The 20,150-nt window shown below is 40.7% G+C and overlaps 1 protein-coding gene across 1 annotated transcript; it reads right to left on the bottom strand.

The window, feature by feature from the left end:
- Positions 1-4,185: 4,185 nt before the first annotated feature.
- On the bottom strand, positions 4,186-10,583 carry SNRPE (small nuclear ribonucleoprotein polypeptide E). Its single transcript, XM_006887895.1, has 5 exons — positions 10,530-10,583; positions 10,061-10,087; positions 9,360-9,422; positions 7,311-7,389; positions 4,186-4,241 (listed from the first exon to the last, which is right to left on the bottom strand). Exons 1-5 carry the CDS (start codon positions 10,581-10,583, stop codon positions 4,186-4,188), a joined length of 279 nt encoding a protein of 92 aa, XP_006887957.1.
- Positions 10,584-20,150: the final 9,567 nt, after the last annotated feature.

The raw sequence follows: 20,150 nt of genomic DNA, 5'->3' as shown, positions 1-20,150 counted from the left end.
GGGTCCTGAAATGTCCTAAATGAGGGGTCCTAAATGTTGGTCTGCTAACTCAAAGGCCAGTAGTTCAAACCTACCCGTGGCTCCTCAGGAGAAAAGGTGAGGCAGTTTGTCAGGATTTAGTCTCAGGAACCCTGCAGACACTTTGCCTATCCTACAGGGTCTCGAAGAGTTGGGATCAACTTGGCAGCAATTTTATTTTGTACTGTTTGTATTTGGATCATAAACATGCAGTTATTTTGTAGTTGGACTTCAGTAATGTCATTGGATATTTCTTTTAAACTTTAGGTACTAGAGGCAGAGTGTGTAGGGAATTGTGCTCTGACCCCAAGGCTGTGCTTCTCTGGTGGTTTGGATCCACCAGCAGCCTCCTGGGAGAAAGAGCAGCAATCTCTTCCAGTTGGATTAACAGCCTCAGAAACTCCAAGTCTGTTGTACCTCAATCCCATTCAGAAAGATCCAGTGGCAGCCAGTGACACAGAAGATGCTGAGAAGGCTCATCCAAGGACCTGTTCTCCACCATCTCCTGGCATAGGTCTCTCATCTTGTTGCTGTGTCAAAATCAACTCATGGCTGACCCTCCAGCAGGTTTTCACAGACTGTCCGTCACGTGGGAGAAGACTGACCATCCTTCTCCTGTGGAGAGGCTAGTGAACTTAAACGGCCAGATACACCACTGGATTGGCAGCACAACTCTCTCCAAACTGTCACCAGAACTCCCATGTCTCACAAAACCTAAACTGAGATCCGCTCCTTAACCCTGAAGTTGTTAAAGAAACAGTGCAATGTTTGGCGCTGGTACCTGCACCAAAGCTTTTAAAAGGTTCTTACCTTTCCTTCTTCCAACGAGTAGAAAGCAAAGCCTGCACCAGAGTGTGCTTGCTTTTCTTTGAGCGTGTTACAAGTTAGTGGGTGGTTAGCAAGACCCCTCAGAATTCAAGAGCCATTCTAGAAAAATGATTGCTCCCATACCTGGGGCTGCCAGCAAGAGCAGCTACCTAGCAGAATGCCTGACTAACTTAACTGAAGCTGAGAGCAATGCCTCCCTTAAGACAGATTCTGGTTGCAAGAAAAGATCGACAGATTATGGAAAAGTACAACTTAAAAGGCACCACCACAGGCTCCAGGAACACAGAAAGGCAAGCAGAGATTTCTAAATACAGAACTCAATTTTAAGAGTTCACTGTACTTTCTCACTATCATCATTTGCTGTCAAAAATAGAACCTTCCATGTCTTGATCCATTCAGAACAAACCACAGCAGGCAAAGCTCTGTTTACACAGGGCCGCCAGGTCAGAGAGGCTGCAAAGGGAAATGGAAAAAGCTGCCTGCAGGTTTTCTTAGGGATTATACTGCTCCAGCTTTTATCCTTCTTCCCAGCTATTTTGGTGCCAAGAAACTACAGGGAGGTCTTTGCTCTTCCATGAAAAAGCTTTAGCCTTTTCACTAAAAGTGAAGTAATCTCAGGGCTGCAACTCTCCCTGCTGTCCAATATGCTCTTTGCATGTTGTGAGCAGGTACAAAGAATTTTAGAAACTTACATGTTACAAGAGGTAAAGTAGCCTTGTATTTCAAAACAGGACCAAAAAGCTATACAGTTCCAGGACTTACTGGGGAACCTGGGCAAAATCCCAACCCCATAGCCCTCATTCTCCTGTTAACAATAGGGCCGTTTTAAACAAGGCGATATGCATAAAGCTTAGTACCTCTTAGCCCACACACAGTGCTACGAAGCACCCACCACTGTTACTGCCTTAAGACATTAAGAATATGTATGATTTTGGCTCATTTGGAGAGCACGCTTACTAAAATAAGAAGCTAAGAATTCATTTCAGAAGCAAATTCTAATATTATCCCCTAATACTAACATTTGAGGAAACCAGTCTCTTCCATTTGCCCAGAAGTTTCTAGATATCTCCAAAACAGTCTTTTGTATGTAAATGAATAGATGGAGATGAAGTGGGAGGGGAGGAAAGGACCAAAAAGGCAGTGGTTTCAATAGAGCAAGTCTGCGTGACAGAGAATTGACATGTAAGGTTATCTTGGCTATAATCATTAGAGCAGCTTGCAGTCGCTGCCAGAGTCTAATTACCTGTCTTTTCGGTTAGCAGCCATAAGCACTGCACCACCAGGGACCAGTTCCTTCAGTGTTGTTGGAAGTGCAGGTGAACCAACTCACTCATGAAAACCCTACCAACAGAGGACTACTTGCCCTGCACCAGCCTCACAATCTGCTATGTTCAAGCTGACTGAACACGTGTCACTTCATCCTGAAGATCTTCCTTTCTCATACTCTCCAGGTTTCCCAGTGCAGTGCCCTGACTGGCCCTCCTGATTATGTGCCCAAAGTTAAGTGAGACAAAGCTCCACAACCCTTGCTTTGCAGGAGCACCTTGCTTGGAACTCTCAAGTAGGCCCTGTTTGTTCGTACAGTGTGTCAGATTCAAGCTTGCATCTCCAAGTTGGACAGTGAATAAAAATGAGTCATCGATGCCTTTGAACTGTGGTGTTGGAGCACTGAATATCATGAACTGCCAAAAGAATAGTCTGCTTCATAGGAATCTGGAAGAGGAGGAACTGGAGTTCTAAGTCCTCCTTGCTCATCCACCTTAATGACACAGAATTTAAGGTAGGGCTTACTTTCTTCAGATTCATTTAATAGCATTTAGTGAAACTACTTACCAATTTCATTACATTTATTCATCTTTGTATCCGTCTCCCTGTATCAAGGTAACATAGATACTAAATAACGACTTGTTTAACAAAATTCTAACTAAAAGCAGCAAGATACCTAAGACTTATGAAAATGCACTCAATTAAGAAACATGCAATTACTGGACAGAAAATTCCTAAGAGAGTATTATTCACACTAACACACTCTTAATCTAACAATTTACTAATTCCTCTTGTAGTCTTTTTCAAACCACAAATCTTACCCTTTATCTTCCCATCTCATTTCTTAACAGAGCCCATTTTAGTATACTTTTATTATTTGTTGCATGTGTCAATCAGATCTGGCTGGTACAGGAGAGAAGACTGCCCCTCCTTCTCCAGCACAGCATATGGTGGATTTGAACCGTGTACCTCGGAATTGCAGTGCAGCTTCTTGCCACCAGAGCTCCCTAATTTTAATATACTTTTAAGGGACTTAATTGTTCATCTATATCCTTATACTTCTTCTTTCTCCCCCTACCCCTTTGCTGTGTACCGTCAAATTGGATCTGACCAGCCCAGGAGCAACTGGTGGATTGTAAATATATCCTTATATTTCCAATATTCTGGTTCTCATAAAAATTTAACAGAGCACATCAAAGCTATTAAAATGTCTCTAAAGTATTTTACCTAAGATCACAGTATACAGTATCCAGAATTGGAATGTCTAAATGAATAAAAAACAATGCACTAATTATATGTCTTTTCTCTACTTCCTTAGTCTTTGTTCATTTTTACAGTCTCATCCTTTCTTCCTTCCCAATTCTGGAAGCTTACCTGCAAGTTCAAATTTCTACTTAAGAATTTCTACCTTAGGAATCTACAGGTTCATGGCAAGAAGCTGCACTGCAATCCCAGAGGTATATGGTTCAAATCCACCAGATGCTCTGCTGGAGAAGGAGGAACAATCTCCTCCTGTACCAGTCAGATCTGATTTGACAGTACATACGTACGAACACACACACACACACACACACACACACACACACACACACACAATAAAAAGGGGGGAAAAAGAATCTACAGGTTCAGGGAGTTCTGGTGGTCTAGTGGCAAGAAGCTGTGCTGCAATCCCAAAGGCACTAAGTCTGAATCCACCAGATGCTCTGCTGGAGACAAAGTGACAATCTCCTCCTGTACCAGTCAGTTCTGATTTGACAGTACACAAAAAAATAATAAAGAATCTACAGGTTCAAACTCTGAGAAAAACAAATGCTCCTAGCAATAGTTATACATTACAAAGTTTTAAAGTAATTAACAACTAATGGTGACTGGACAGAAAGAAATAACAAAAAGTTTAATAAAAACAATTTCAAAGCATTTATTATGATCTGGCAATAATATAAGACCAGTCAAAACAGTATGAACTGTTTCAGAACAATTTAAAACAAAACAAAAGAAAACAAAACCTAAAACAGAAGGGGAAAATAAACAATTGCCCTCAAAAACTTTTCATTTTCACTTCACTGATCATTTTTAGTTGGATACACTTTGTAGAAGAGTAATATTATCGCCTTTCAACATGATCCGACCTGTAAAACACAACAAAGCAGCTATTAATAGTCACATACACAGACAACTATAATTTCTGTCCTATGGACATTTTCAAGTGTCCATGGTAAAAAGACATCAGATTTCCTAAAAGCATATGTATTTTTTTCCTCCTACTGGAAGGCTGATGCTATTTTATGAAAATCAGAACTGATTTTCTAAAAACTAAGTAAATGGAACTCACTGATTTCTTCACACCTGGAGTTTGTAAAACTTTGGAGATGAGCTGCACACCAAGTTTAGAAAATGCACCACACTATTACCTTCTTACGTTAGCAAGGAAGAGGTTCCAGCTGGCAAGAAACAAACTTGTACGTTTTACTAGCCATTCCTAATCTTATTTAAGCACAGTACCTTTTTTTTTTAGGATGCCTACAAACATCATGGAAAGATCACTAATATTCAATGAAACTCCTATAGTGTTTAGATGGTTTCACAAAACTGGAATTTAATACTTCACAAATAATTGCTCAAAAGAAGACCTCAATTAAGTTAGCTTGCCAATCTTGACAAGGTATCTTTAAATCTGAAAAATCAAAATCAAAGAAAAAAACATAGCCAAATACCAGACCGGTAAAAGCCTGAGAGAATCCTCAGGTCTGGGATCAAGAGACACTGGAAATCTACCACTGGTGAAATCACTTATGAGCTGTGACCTGGGCATTTAAAAAATGAGGAAGAAAATACTCATTAAAACTTCAAGTTAACAGCATGTTAACAAAAAAGAAATTTCCCTTGTCTTTCTTAGGTCATGAATCCTAGCCATCCTTGTTAAATGAATTAAGAAATGGCCTATGAACTTCTGAGTTTTTACTATGTGCCAAGCACGAAGCTAGCACTGAGTGGTGGTGGTGTTAGGTGTCAACGAGTCAAATACGACTCATAGCAACCTTATGAACAAACAATCTGAACCCTATTCTATCCTATGCCATCTCACACTTCCTGAAACACAAGAGACCACTTCAACAGTCACCATGTCAAGCCACCCAATGAGGGTCTTCCTCTCCTTCGCCAACACTCCACCCTTCCAGCATCATCTTTCTCCAAGGAATAGCATCTCTAGCAACATGTCCAAAGTATGTGAGGTGAAGTCTCATCATTTTCACCTCCACAGAGCACTTAGTATTGTTGTTCATTGCAATCAAGTCCTAAGTGACTTATAGCTGACCATCCAGCAAGTTTTCAAAGACTGGAAATCTCACGGGAGAAGACTGTCCATCTTTCTCCCATAGAACAGCTGGTGGAATTGAATAGCATGCCTTTGGATTGGCAGTGCAGCTCCTTACCACTAGGCTAAAAGAGCAATCTAGCAGGTATATTAAAGGTGGGGGAACCTACCACAACTTAAGCATTTACAAAGTCTCTGCTCTAGTAGGAAAAACAACCATAAGAAGCCCATAAAGGCTTCACTATAAACTCAGAGAACACATTGTACTTTACAGTTCTCCAAGCCAAAAAAACAAAACAAAACACCCAAACAACAACAAAAATCTAGACAGCCAAAATCCAGGGGTTTTGGAGGAAATGATATTTAAAACCCAAGTTCTGAAGCCACGGGATCAGTATAGACACATTTAAGTTTATGATGGGGTAAAATAGCACATTCAAAGAAATGGAAGAAGTACAGAGGCTAAGTAAGTCAAAGAGGGACAGTGATGAGCCTACAGAAGTGAAAATACAACGAATGAAGGGAAATCCAAAATCTCTGTAAATGTTTATTAAAATTAATAATAAGAAGAAAAAGAAGTGGAAATAATAATAGATTATGGAGGGCCTAGAAGAACACATTAAAGAATTAAGGAAAAGAGCAAAAGAAATCTTAAGAGTGAAGTACTTCAAGCAAATGGATGACAAAATCAGAATGGCGTTATTTTTAAAGAGGAATGCTGGCAGCCTGGAAAGAAAACTGGATGGATATGAAGAGTCTGCAGAAATGGCATCCAAAAATCTGAATGGGTACTAGTGTCAATCAATAAAGGAGGGAACATTCAAATAGTTCTAAGGAGTGTGTGGTGGTGGTGGTGTGCACCAGCGTCAGAAATGATTCATAGCTGACTCTCCGGTGTGTTCTCAGAGGCAGTTAAGTGCACAGGAGGAGACTGCCCATCCTTCTCCTGTGGAGCAGCTGGTGGACAAGAACTATGCGCCTTCGGGATTGCAGTGTAGCTTCTTGCCACTAGGCTTCCAAATCTCCCTAGAAGGAGTGTGTATGAGATGGGAAATGGGCTTGATTTATGATATGCTAACTCTAAGAAAGCTTTGGGACATTTAAGAAATACAGAATAGTGCTCACTTAGCAGCACATGTACTAAAACTGAACGATACAGAGAAGATTAACATGGCCCCTGCACAAGAATGCCATGCAAAGTGAATGTGAAGCGTTCTATATATTTTAAAAAAGAAATACTGAATGGACTCAGTGAAATCCAAGTTACATACATAAATTTGTTAGTTCAAATATAGATAATTGAAGCTATAAACACGGATGTCTCAGAAAACAACACAGCTCATCTAGATGATAACATGATTATGATAAAAACAAAAGGGGGAATATGGGAATACTAAATATTTGTAATAAACAGAATCCTATTTAAATTTAAAAAAAAAGAAAACAACACTGAGGACAGAGGAGCTAGAGCAAAGCTCTGAGCTATAGAAATTGGTATAAGAAGGAAATCCTCATATACAGAAAACTCAAACCAGAGTCTGGTGCCTCAGAACCAAAAGAAAGAGTCTGAGGAAAGATTTAAAGATTTGTCAAGATGGACAAGCTACTTGATTGAGGTCACCAGTGTCAAAGACTGCTTAGAGTTAAGTAAAATGAAAACCAGTGTTGACAATGAGACACAGTATTAGACCTTTCGTGACCTCCGTGAGAACCGTCTGGATGGAGAGGTAAAAGCAGAAACAGAAAGGAATAAAAGGTTAAGTGGGAGAGAATGACTTCAAGAGTATTCTACTCCCCAAACAATAACTTCTCAAGTACAAACTAAATTTAAGTGAGAACTGAGCTACAGAGCAGTTAAAGTCTCAAGAAGTGTCATTCTTACCCAGTTGTTTTCTTGACTTTGTTTTAGAATGAATCTCTTCGGCATCATCTAATACCAGGTTCATATATTCATCAAAACCCTTGAAAACAGGCAAATGACATATTCACGTTAGACCATTCAAAAATGAGTAGATTTACAGAATGCTAACCGAAGTTCTAAGTTCACCCCTATATTGTTTCTGCACTTGAAGCAGGGTATATGGAAGTACTCCCTAACCACCTACAGCTCTTTATAATTATCTCCAATTCTACTGTAACCTGCCCACACAAGTGTGTATGTCTATCATCCACTGTCTGCTCTATTTCCCCATAATATGCTACTGCCACTAATCATACTTGTTTTGCAACTAGTTAACAGGGCAGGGGAGATGACGAGAGGAATCTTGTTGTCAGGTCTAAATAAAATGGCAAAGTACCCTGACAAGACTTTTTAGGCAATGTTTATCTGATCTTTAGAAAATTATACCTACATTCCATTAACTTCTCCCCCTTCCATTTTTACGGTTTGTTTTCTGAGAGTGTCTTGGTTAAGCAAAAGATTGGCAATTTAAACCCACAAGTCAAAGTTGGAATAGACTTGACCACAGTTTTTTTATTTCTCTCCCCAAGCCAATACTAGTGTTTAAATAATTTTCTTTTTTAATTACTCAACTCTTAACAATTAGAACTGTCCCTCTACCCTTCCAAGCATGATGCCCCTCTCGAAGGACTAGTCCTTCCTTGCAACATGCTCAAAGTATGTCAGACAAAGCTTCAAAATCCTTGCCTCCCAGAAGCAGCCTGGTTTTGCCCTCTCCCGGATGAACCTGTTTGTTTTCCTAGCAGTTCATGGAATATGCAATACTCTTCTGCAGCACCACAGCTCAAAATTATTGATTCTTCTTCTGTCATCCTTAAGTCACTGTCCACCTCTCTGATGCAAAGCAATTAACTACAAAGACCATAGCCTGGATTAGGTGCACCTCAGTCTCTACTGACTGATATCATTGCTCTTGAGTACTCTAGAGAAGTCCCTGACAGTAGACTTTCCCAATGCAATTTGTCTTTCGATTTCCTGGCTGCCGGTACCAATAATGCTGATTATGGAGCCAAGCAAGCTGAAGCTGTTAAAAATCTCAAGTTCTTCTCCATCTATCATAATGCTGCCAACTGGCCCAGTGGTGAGAATGTATAGCTTCTTTATGTTAAGCTACAATCCATATTTAAGTCCTTGATCTTCTGCAGCAAATGCCTCCAGTTGTCCTCAGTTTCAGCAAGCAAGGTTGTATTACCTGTACAACGCAGGTTCTTGGTGAGTCTTCCTCCAATCCTCTTGAAACATTCCTCCTCATAGAAACTAGCCTCCCAGATGATCTGTTCCACATATAGACTGAAAAGGTATGGTGAAAGGATGATGCATCCCAGACACACCATTTCTGATTTTGAACCATGAATGTTTCCTTGCTCTGTTCTGATGACTGCCTCCTGGTCCAAGTATAGGTTTCACAGAAGCACAATCAAGCATTCTGGAATTCCCATTTCTCTCAGCCACAGTTTGTTGTGATCCACACAATCAAATGACTTTGCATGACAGACATTCCTCTGGTGCTTTCTGCTTTCAGTTAAGATTCATCTAACATGGCCTCTTCTAAAACCTAGCCTGCACATCTGGCAATTTTCTCTTGATGTACTAGTCTAATAATTTTTGGTTATTTTTTCAGCATTTGAAATGCTGAAATTTGGAAGAGTAGGGGGACAGCGTAGACAGGAAGATGTTGGGTGAGATAGAATGACTCAGTGACTAAGGTAATGGGCAGAGACAATGAAGATGGCTCAAGATAAAAGCAAGGTTCACAGCTGTTGTATAGGATTGCTATGAGTCACAAGTGACTTGATGGCACATAATAACAATTAGAACAATGAAACAAAGCAAATAAGCAAATTAGTAGGCCCTGAAAAACATTCTTTGGATTGACTCTTTGGCTTTTCCTACAGGGCTCAGCCAAACCATTTTCTGCAAAGCCTTTTTCTATGACTAAACTGCTCCAACATAAAATATCTTGATACTCACTATGATACAACCCTCTATCCGCATATTCACTTGCTCATAGAGCCACACTTGAATCCGAGATCTCTGAAATAAATAGAAATGTTAAATAAGTAAACATACCAAAACAAGGCAAACATAATCTAAAACACTTTGATTAAGTAGAAATAATACAAGACTTCTAAAAACGTATTTGATAAATAAAAATCAATAGTTTGAGCCCAAATCTAAAATTCCAAACAAGTTACTTGCCAAGAATCTTTTTCATTTATTTAATGCTATATAGTGTGTTTATCCAGGCTAACACATTGTCTGTGGTCTTGGAAACTCAATTTTATTTCTTACTACTTATGATCTCAATACATTTACACTGGGAATCAGTGGCATGCAGCAAAGTAGTATATGCCAATGATTGAGATTAAAGGTGTACTTCTTATGTGCTAGAGCAAAATTCAGCTTCAAAGAGGTTTCCTCCTACTTCCCATCTGAACTGTCAAATGAAATAAAACTATATCCATGTCTGAATATCCGAATAACTATATCCATGTTGACGATGAATGTTTGAAATGGCTATAGAAACCACTGTTCTAATAGAGTTCCCTCTACTGTCCCTCCACCTCCCACTTGTACTTCAACTCTAGAATACAGCAATCGACGTGAATAGCTTAACCTACTCAACTTTTACTTAAAACCGTTATGAAACAATTAACAAGAAACTTACGTACATTTTGCAGGTATCTGAAGATGAGGTTCTGCACCACAGTAGTTAAGGAAAATAAACGGCTCAAGCTCTGTTTCCTAAAGCTAATCGACCTAATCTTGTCCCACTTTTCCCTGTTTTCTGAATGTGAGACCTGGTGCTTACACAAGTACCCAAAAGACACTTAGGAAGGAGCCGCCCCCCGCCCCCAATTCTTCAGGCTGAAAGTCAACATCTTCCTCCTCACTCAAACCCAGTATGTTCATTTCCACGCAGCACAGAATTAGCGCTGTTGTCTCTCCACTCGGAACAAGCACCCTGCATTTCCCACCCACCAGCCCTTCAACTACCCGCGCTTTCTCTCCGTTTCGGTCGCCCTGGGGGCTCATGGGATGCGCTCCGTTCGGCTCTCCTCTCGGCCTAGTCTCTGCCTGTTCCCTCGCCCTCCGTTTCCTGGCCTGAACCGCCTACCCGTGGCATTTCGAGTAGGATACGATGGGCTGCACCATCACTTTCTGCACTTTCTGGCCCTGGCCACGGTACGCCATGGTGAGAGGTCACAAAGACCAGGCTAAACCCCACGCTAGCTCAGAAAGCAACTTCCGGAACAAAGAACGGGAAACGGAAGTGCGCTGCCCCCGCCCCCGCGCTTCCAGTCTTGTCCCGAGTCTCTGTCCCTCCACATCCGGGGGCGACCATACTATTTGGTTCCGTCCTACAGCGCCACCTGCACGGCGGCAGAAGGAGGCACCGCAGGGCTTGAGCCGTGTGATGTAAGCCGGATTGGGAGGCACGCGTGAAAGCTCTGAGTGCTTCCGCTGTGTGACGCAGCTCCCACTGCGAATCCCCGTAAAATGTGTTTAAGTGCTTTCCCTGAAGCCTAGGTTCTTAGAGCAGGCGGCGCTGTGGAGTGGGGTTTCGGCCCTCAATAGCCCAGCGCTGTTTGCTCTAATGATAGATTCAACCCCCCAAGAAGTGTGGGGAGTTTTAGAAGGCAGCACCAGCATAGGGATTTAACCTCAAAACAAAACCTCACAACAAACTAAACCTAAAACACTTCCATCTAGTCGTTTCCTAGTCACAGTTGGAAGGGTGGGTAGAATTGTCCTGGGTCTTCTATCTTTCCGGATGCTATAATTTTTCATGTGATGTTGGAGAAGAGCGCTGTATATCCCAGGGACTGCCAAAAGGATAAAGAGATATTTCTGGGAGGGAGGCAGTGCAGCCACGAGCGCTCCTTGGAGACAAACATGGTGAGGCTTCGTCTCACATACTCTGGGGTGTGTTATTAGGAGAAACATAGAAACTAGAAAGGGCCATCATGCTTAGAAAGGTGGAGGGATAGCGACGGAGAGGAAGATCTTCAACCAGGTGGATTGACATGGTGACTGCAGCAATAGGCTCAAGTGTGCCAGAGATGATGAGGTTGGCACAGGAGGAGACAGGGTACAGACTGGTTGTTTATAGGCTCACTATGAATTTTGTACGAGAGTCGATGGCATATCATACTCCTTTGTCAATTAGCAGATCAATGCTTAACCGTCTGTACCACCAGGGCGCCTTGATTTAATATGAAAGTGCTGAAGTCTGGTTGTTGAGATCAAATCCAACTCTGTTGTGTGATCAAAGTCTTGGCTTAATTGTTAGCAAAATGGAGAGAAGTTATATCACCTTCCTTACTGTGGTGAGAATTCAGTGATGTAATAGTGTATACATGGACACATATGCTAAGGCTTCATTGTCTGATGTTACATATAATTTAGAGGCTTACATGCAGACTAAAAGGTCACCGTAAGAAGTTAAATTATGATTTTTTGCAACTCATCAGACAAATAGCTAATTTTACTCATATATAAAGTCCTATAAATTTTGGCTTCTTAAAATACTACTTTGAGTTATTTGTACGATACTAGAGAATCAAAACATAGTGGCTGAAAACAATAACCACTTTCATGACAGGAGTCCAGAATGAAGGCTGGATAGTGGACTGGACTTGGGGGGAGGGATTGTATAACAATGAAAGAATTTTTCTTTTCTTTTCAAAGAGAAGAGCTAATTTGGGGGAGGGGTGGGCAGGGAGAAAAGTGCAACAATGAATTAATGGAAATCCAAAATCTCTGTAAATTTTCATTAAAATGAATAATAATAAAAATGTAAAAAAAGAGTTTGCATAGTCTTGGTGACTAAAATATTTCTAAGTGTTCTTTACATAAAAATTTATGTTGTATTTTTAAACATTTAGGGGTATTGTCTTTTTCTAGGTCAATTAATTGTATGTACTTTTTTAAATGATTTTTTATTAATAATTTTAATGAACATTTACATAGCTTTTGGATTTCCATTCATTCACTGCTATACTTCTCTCTCCGCCCAGCTCTCCTACCCCTACCCCCACCCCCAGTTCGCTCCTCTCTTTGAAAAGTAAAAGAAACACTCCTTCCCTGGTACACAATCCCCCTGCACCCCTCCCACCGCCCCAAGTACATTCCACTATGCAACCTTAATTGTGGACTCTTGTGATAACCATAATACCCTATCATACATAGCTTTTAAATTATTCTCTCCCTCATCTGTTTCAGTGCAGTATACACAGTTTATCCAGTTTTTCCTCAGTCTTACCACAACCCTGATGTCAGTCCCATTTTACAGCAGTGGCACCATGCAATACTTGTCCTTTTGCGACTGAGATATTTCACTCAGCATAATGTCCTCAAGGATCACCCATTTTGAATAATATTGCATGAGTTCCTTGTTTTTTCAATGCAGCGTAGTATTCCATTGTGTGAATATACCACAGTTTCTCTATCCATTCGTTTGTTGATGGGCACCTGGGTTGTTTCCAACTCCTTGCTATTGTGAGCAAAGCCGCAATAAACATGGGTGTGCATATATCTGCTTGGATGTCAGTTATGGTCTCTGGGATATATTCCCAGTAGTGGACTTTGCTGGGTCAAATGGTATCTCTATCTGCAACTTTTTGAGAAAGCGCCATACCGCCTTCCACAGTGGTTGCACCATTTTACACTCCGACCAACAGTGAATAAGGGTTCCAGATTCTCCACAACCTCGCCAGCATTTGTTGCTCGCTGTTCTGTTAAATTTTGCTATTCTGACTGGGGTGAGATGATATCTCATAGTTGTAACTGTATGTACTTTAAAAGAAAAAAAAGGATTTTGTATCTACTTTTATAACTTCACCAGAATAAAGTATATTGGGAAAAAAAACAAAATCAAAACCCAGTAACCACTTGACTATAACTTCTAATTTCATGGCTCAAGAATTTAGGCCAAGTTCAGTCTTCTGATTCAAAAGACCCATTTAAGGCCCTAGTGAAGGGAGCTCTGGTGCCTTAATGTTAAGTGGTTGTGCTATCATCCCAAAAGGCATGCAGTTCAAATCCATCAGGGGCTCCATAGGAGAAAGATGGCAATCTCCTCCTGTGTACTGCCACTGAAAACCCTCTAGAGGGTCAGCTATGGGTCTGTTTCAATTCCACAGTGCTCACTCAACAAGGCCTTGGTGAGTATCTTATCTTTGGAAGGCCTATCTGTCGTTTAGCTGAAAGTTAAGCCTCTGAGGTGAGGTCAACTACAGGCCTGAAAGGTGTATAAGACTATAATGCCTATAGTCTCTGGGTTCCACCAGTCTCTATTAGACCAGCAAGCCTCTGTGGCAAGAAGCTGCTGTGCAAATAACTCAAAAAGCATTTAATAAAACCAAAACTCCTACTGGTTATTATGCTACCATTCATGGAGAAAAGGGAGAGAAGGAAAAATTGTTTGCCATTGGCATCTAAAAACTATTTTTACTTATAAAGGAGAAAATGAGATATGGATAGGGAGAAACTTTTACATTATTGATCTTCACCAAAACCCTTGAAGGTATTAGAACTTTTCTTTCACCCTAATAATAAAAGAATGTGTAAACATCCTTTTCTGTTGTATACCTTTTCATTACTTTTTATTGTAATGGTTTCCTACATTATTTGTCCTTTTGTGATTGACTCATTTCTCTCAGGGAACTCTGGTGGCCTACTGGGAAGGAGATGCATTGCCAACCCAAAGGCATACAGTTCAAATCCACTAGCTGCTCTGCAGGAAAAGGATGGGCAGTCCCATCTTGTCCAATTTACAGCCTCCGAAAACCCACCAGAGAACCAACTATGAGTCTGTTCCTACTCATTGGCACACAATTTCACTCAATACAAATGTCCTCTAGGTTCATCCTTCTTAGAGGTGTTCTGTAAGTTCCACGGTCTTTGTAATTAATTGCTATGCACCAGAAAGCTGGACAATGACTAGTGATGGATGATAGGAGGAGAATTGATGCCTTTGAGCTGTGGTGCTGGAGAAGAGTATTGAATATACCACGGACTGCCAAGAGAACAAACAGGTTCATTCTACAGAGGGAGAAACCAGGCTGCTCCTTGGAGACCAGGATTCTGAAGCTCCATCTGACATACTTCGGACATGTTGCAAGGAGGGAGCAGTCTTTGGAGAGGGATGTCATGCTTGGGAGGGTGGAGAGATAGTGCAAGAGAGGAAAACTCTGGATAAGATGGGTTGACTCATTGATTAGGGTAATGGGGGTGGTAGGTGTGTCAAAGACAGTAAAGTTGGCTCAGGATAGAACAGGGTTCAGAGCTCTTGTACACAGTCACCGAGTCCCAAGCGACTCGACGGCATAGAACAGGTTCATCATTATTTTTTAAGTTGAATAGTGCACCATTGTGTGTATGCTATTAGAGTTTTAAGATCTCTTAATCTGTTGTTTCCCTCTTTCTGCTATTGTGAATAATGCTATGATGGACATGGGTGTGCACAGATTTGTCCTTGTCACTGTTACTTCTCTAGGATATTTCTCTTACTACTAGGGTTGTTGAATTAAATGGTATTTCTATTTCCAGTATTTAAGGACGGGCCATACTGTTTTCCACAGTAGTTGTACCACTTTAAAGTCCCATCAGCAGTGAATGGGAGTTCCAACAGCTCCCCGTTCTTGCCAGTGTTTGCAGTTTTCTGAAATTTTTTTTAAACCTTGCTATTTATGCTGGGGTGAGAAGATATCTCATTGGTTTGATTTGTATAAATGGCTAATAATTGGGAATATTTCTTCCCCTATTTGTAGGCATTTGACTGTGTGGATCATAACAAACTATGGCTGACTCTGAGAAGAATGGGAATCCCAGAACACTTGATCGTTATAATGTGAAACTTATACTTGGACCAGGAGGCAGTCGTCAGAACAGAGCAAGGGAACACTGCATGGTTCAAAATTGGGAAGGGCGTATGCCAGGGATGCATCCTATCTCCATACCTTTTCAACCTATATGCAGAACAGATTATCCGGGAGGCTGGGCTCTATGAGGAGAAATGTGGGGTCAAGATTGGTGGACGATTTATCAACAACCTGCGTTAAGTGGATGACACAACCCTGCTTGCTGAAACTGAAGAGGACCTGAAGCGCCTGCTGCAGAGGGTCAAGGACTGCAGCCTACAATATGGATTGAGGCTCAATGTCAAGAAGACAAAGATTCTCACCACTGGACCAACTGGCAGCATCAGGATGGATGGTAAAGGATTGAGATTATACACAGCTTTAGTTTGCTTGGCTCCACAGTCAACAGTCTTGGCACCAGCAGCCAGGAAATTAAAAGGCGCATTGCCATGGGAAAAGTCTGCTGTTAGGGGCCTCTCCAAAGTACTGAAGAGCAATGGTGTCTCTCTGGAGACTAAGGTGCGCCTGATACAGGCCATGGTCTTTGCAATCACTTGTTATGCATCAGAGAGTTGGACAATGACCAAGGAGGATAGAAAGAGAATTGATGCCTTTGAGCTGTGGTGCTGGAGAAGAGTATTGAGAATACCATGGACTGTTAGGAAAACAAACAGATTTGTCCTGGAAAGGGTTAAACCGGGCAGCTCCTTGGAGTCAAGGATTCTGAGGCTCCGTCTAACTTACTTTGGACATGTGAGGAGAGACCGGTCCTTGGAGAAGGACATCATGCTTGGGAGGGTGGAGGGACAGCGCAGGAGGGGAAGGCCCTCTATGAGGTGGATTGATTCAGTGACTGGGATAATCAGGATGGGAGTGTCAGAGACAGTGCGATTGGCATAGGACAGAGCAGAGTTTAGGTCTGTTGTACATAGGGTCGCTATGAGTCGCGACTCGACGCCACATAATAACATTTGTAGGCTGCCTCATGTCTCCTCCCTTTAAGATGTAAAGCCTCAGAAATCCTATGGAGGGTTGCTCTGGGTCAGAACCAACTCAATGATAGTGAACTTGACCTTGCCCTAATGTTAGAAGCCCCATGGTATACAAGTTTCTCACACACCAGCAGCTATTTCCAGTGTCCTGTGCAGTTCATGACATCAGAGACCATGTCTCTGGTTAATTATCTTCCATAAAAACAATCACCCAGCCCTGACCAATGCCTGTTTGAAAGCATTACTTAGAAGATTCATTCGGGAAAGAAAACATGGAGTAAAAGTAGGAGGACTAAAAAAACTTTATCACTTTCTAAAGATTTGGTCAGATAATTACGAAATGAGCATATCTTAATTAAGGCTACAAAACTGTTTCTCATCTAATTATTAAGAACACATTGGGGGCCAGAGCTGTTCATCTGCAAACTGGTGGGTGAAAGCTTATCTCTAGATATGAGACAGTGTTTACTTCGTTTTTCTAACTCCTCGGAATAAAGCTAAGTCTGGAAGTGTCACATCACCTACAGCATTTCCAAAGCAAGACAGGCCTGTGAAGATGTGGACTATTCGCACAGTGTCACCAAACCCTAATCTGAGGAAAGCGAAAGTGGGAAGAGGTATTCAGGAAGTCGGTCATAGGGTATATAGGAAGTAAACAAAAGAAAAGGGGATAGAACTTTAGGTGAAATGGTGACAGATTCAACAAAGGCAATGGTTTTAGAGAGAGCAATTAGTAATTAGGGAAATCAACAAGTCATTTTCCTGTTGTGTTGAGCATGAAGGGTCAGTGGCAGATAAAAACCCACCTGGTTGAAGCCAGAAGTGGCACAAGGGTCTTACATGCTATGGTGAGGAACTTAATTTGGGAGGAGACAGCAGGGTATATGAAACAGGCTTTGCATTTGAAGTAGACTCAAGTTTTTCCACCCATAAGACTGGGAATTCTTAGTCAAGAATCTGTAAGGAAGAGCTAGGTGAGAGGCACCTGAGAGCTAGAATGAGGCTCTAAGGAAGGGCGCTGACAGGATGGTCAGAGATCCTTTCAACAGCACCCAGGAAGTCTGGCCTTATCTGCCTTTCAAGTGAACTCCTTTGCCAAGCTACTAAAAATTGATTCTAAACTTCCAGGAAGGCTACACTTATAATTCTAGAATTCATTTCTCAGTCACTGATCCCCTTATACAATCGCCCATGGAGCCCGGCTGGCACAGTGGGGTTAATCATTGGGTTGCTAATGCAAGGCTTGACCCGTTCAAAACCACCAGTTGCTATTCTGAAAAAAGATGAGGCTGGCTGCTCCTGTTGAGCCTCAGAACCCGAATAGGATCTCTAATAGGGCCCTGGAGGGTAAGCTATGAGTCACTTCTGACTCAGTAACATACTAACCTCGGCAATATTGCACATTCAACAGTTAGCAAGTAGAAGCTACATTATTTCCGTTTCCTAAACTGCCAATCAATTGCTGAACAATTCTGGTGGAATTAAAGCAGTAATTTTAGAAAAATCAGGGTAATGCTATCAGTATCAGCTGGACTTTGCTGCTGAAGTTTCAATTACCAAACATTATCTCTATGATAGTTTAAGACTGGCAAAGATGAGAGGTTCCACTGGAGTTTGGGATTAAGATCAGAATTCTGGTTATTTCTTCTCTTGAGACACATACTTGATTAAGAATTATCTTTAAGTATCTAACTATGGCTTATTAAAATCAAAGGCCAATATACTTATAAACTAAATGTAACATTTTGCATTTTATAGGAAGTTGACTGAATTTGGGACTTTGAGTCTATTATTTCAAAATGTATGTTCTTTGGTGGCTGACAATTACTTGCATAACAATTACTCCCTTAACAATTGACAACACTGCTGAAAACATCTCGAATTGCCTGAAATAAATTTTTACACGCTGTACCTTCAAGCTTGAAATTATAGATCACTGAATTTAACATTACTTACACCTGTCCCCTTTAAAAATAATGGCATCATGTGAATTATACTAACGACTCTGTCTATTCTCATGTAAAACAATCATAGGCATTTGTACATAATGCACATGCAGCTACAAGTGAGGTGCCCATGGAGCTGATTTTGGCAAGTCTTTAAAAAGGTTTCTAAAGTTAAATAGCATTTAATACTGGGGCATTTACACTGAAGGTAGCAAAATAATTCTTAATGGGGTATCTGTAAAATAGAGCCAAGGTTTAAATAATAGAGAATACTTATTCACAACATTCTTTCCTACACCAGTTTTATTTAAAACACAAATAAGTATTTGTTTTTTCAGGGATGGCAAATGGTTGAAATAATGCTGAACATGAACCATTGGCTAATACAAGGGATTTAAATATGAAACAAAGTTATTTTTTAAAAAACAAACAAATAAAGGTTATATACAAAAGGGAACTGGAATCTGTAAGGTGATCCCAAAAATCAAATGAGTACAAAATCTGTGGTGAAACCAGAACATTCCACCTCTGCTTTGGAGGGCTATCATCCAACATTTGGTCACTGAAGATGGATTGGTAGAGAGGTATTTACATAGAAATTTCAAGTCATTTTTGCTTGTGCAGAAGCATCCAGGTCTTCCCAAGACTGAAAGGGAAGTCCTGTGGCTCTCTTCCTTTTCCATGTTCCCAGCAAGACTATGAAGTTCAACTCTTGACGAGCTGCTTACAACAGCAGTTCCTTAGAAGCCAGCATGACATGTGGGCCAGATTTCCCTGTGAGAGATAAAACTGGCCCCAACAACAAAATTATCAAAGTGGAGAAGTAAGTCCTTTCTTTTTCCTTCTTATTAGGTACAGTATGTATCTCTTTTCAAGACAACTACCATCATACTTGTTTCTTCACAAGACTAAACCCTTAAGGTGACTGATATGAAGGAGACCAACACGAAGAAATAAAACTCAATTTAGAAATGGAAGAAAATTATAGACCTGGAAGGTATACAATACACCCCCAGAGATCTTCAGCCCTGCTACAGTCCATAGGTCCGTACTGGCAGCTTAAAGGGATTCTTCACCCCACCCTAATCAATTAGTTAAAGGGATCCAAACAAATATTGGGTGAAAGAGCTTGTTGGGAGTGTCAAAATAAAAATAAAATTTAAAAAAAAAAAAATCCATTTGTTGTCCCTTGGGCAATTCAATCCCAATAGGAGGCCAAGTACTTAAGAAGGGACAACTTTCATATTAAAAAATTCCTCAAATCATGTCACCATCTCTTACTGAGAATCCAAGGTATCCCAGAATAGAAAATTAAGTTTCAGGGGACCCCTGAGGCACTTTAAAGCCTTAAAGAATTACAGTAATTAATTAGCTATTGCTCTTCAGAGGCTTATGGAGCAGAAGCCTCAAAATCGAGTCCGACGTTAGGTCCAGATTATGGGATTCCTAAACTACTCCACCCTCTGTGAATCTTGTTGAAATGCTACATTTAAAAAGACATACAAATTAAACACAAATGCATTGAGGTGTGTGTTTTTTTTCTTCTTCTTCTTCTTGTGGTAGCATGAAATTTGGTCCTTAATGATAGCAGCTGTCATCATTCTTTTCAAATTCAGGTAATAAGTATATGAAGACAATACATAAAAGAAATAATACAAAGGAAAAACCAGCCAACCCAAATGACCAACGCCTCAAGGAGTCACAATTTCTCTCTGCATTGTTTCACTTGGATCCTCCTCTCTTCAAGTCTCCCTTTGTGGAGTGGAAGGGGAAACAAAAACTTTCTCTCACAAACACTAAACAAGGACATCAAATGAATAAAATGCAAGGAGTGACTTTAAAAATCTGACCCCTTTAAAAGGAATCTGGGACACGTACAGGTATTTCAGAGGTATACTTCTGATTCGGGGTAAATTCTACACTAATGAAATGATCATTGTGGGTAAATGTCATAATAGA

Source organism: Elephantulus edwardii, unplaced genomic scaffold (genome assembly GCF_000299155.1).
Source record: "Elephantulus edwardii isolate Elephantulus edwardi_28Jun2011 unplaced genomic scaffold, EleEdw1.0 scaffold00063, whole genome shotgun sequence".
Taxonomy (NCBI): Eukaryota; Metazoa; Chordata; class Mammalia; order Macroscelidea; family Macroscelididae; genus Elephantulus; species Elephantulus edwardii.
The sequence above is the reverse complement of the archived record's forward strand: the minus strand, read 5'-3'. Positions and strand labels throughout refer to the sequence as shown.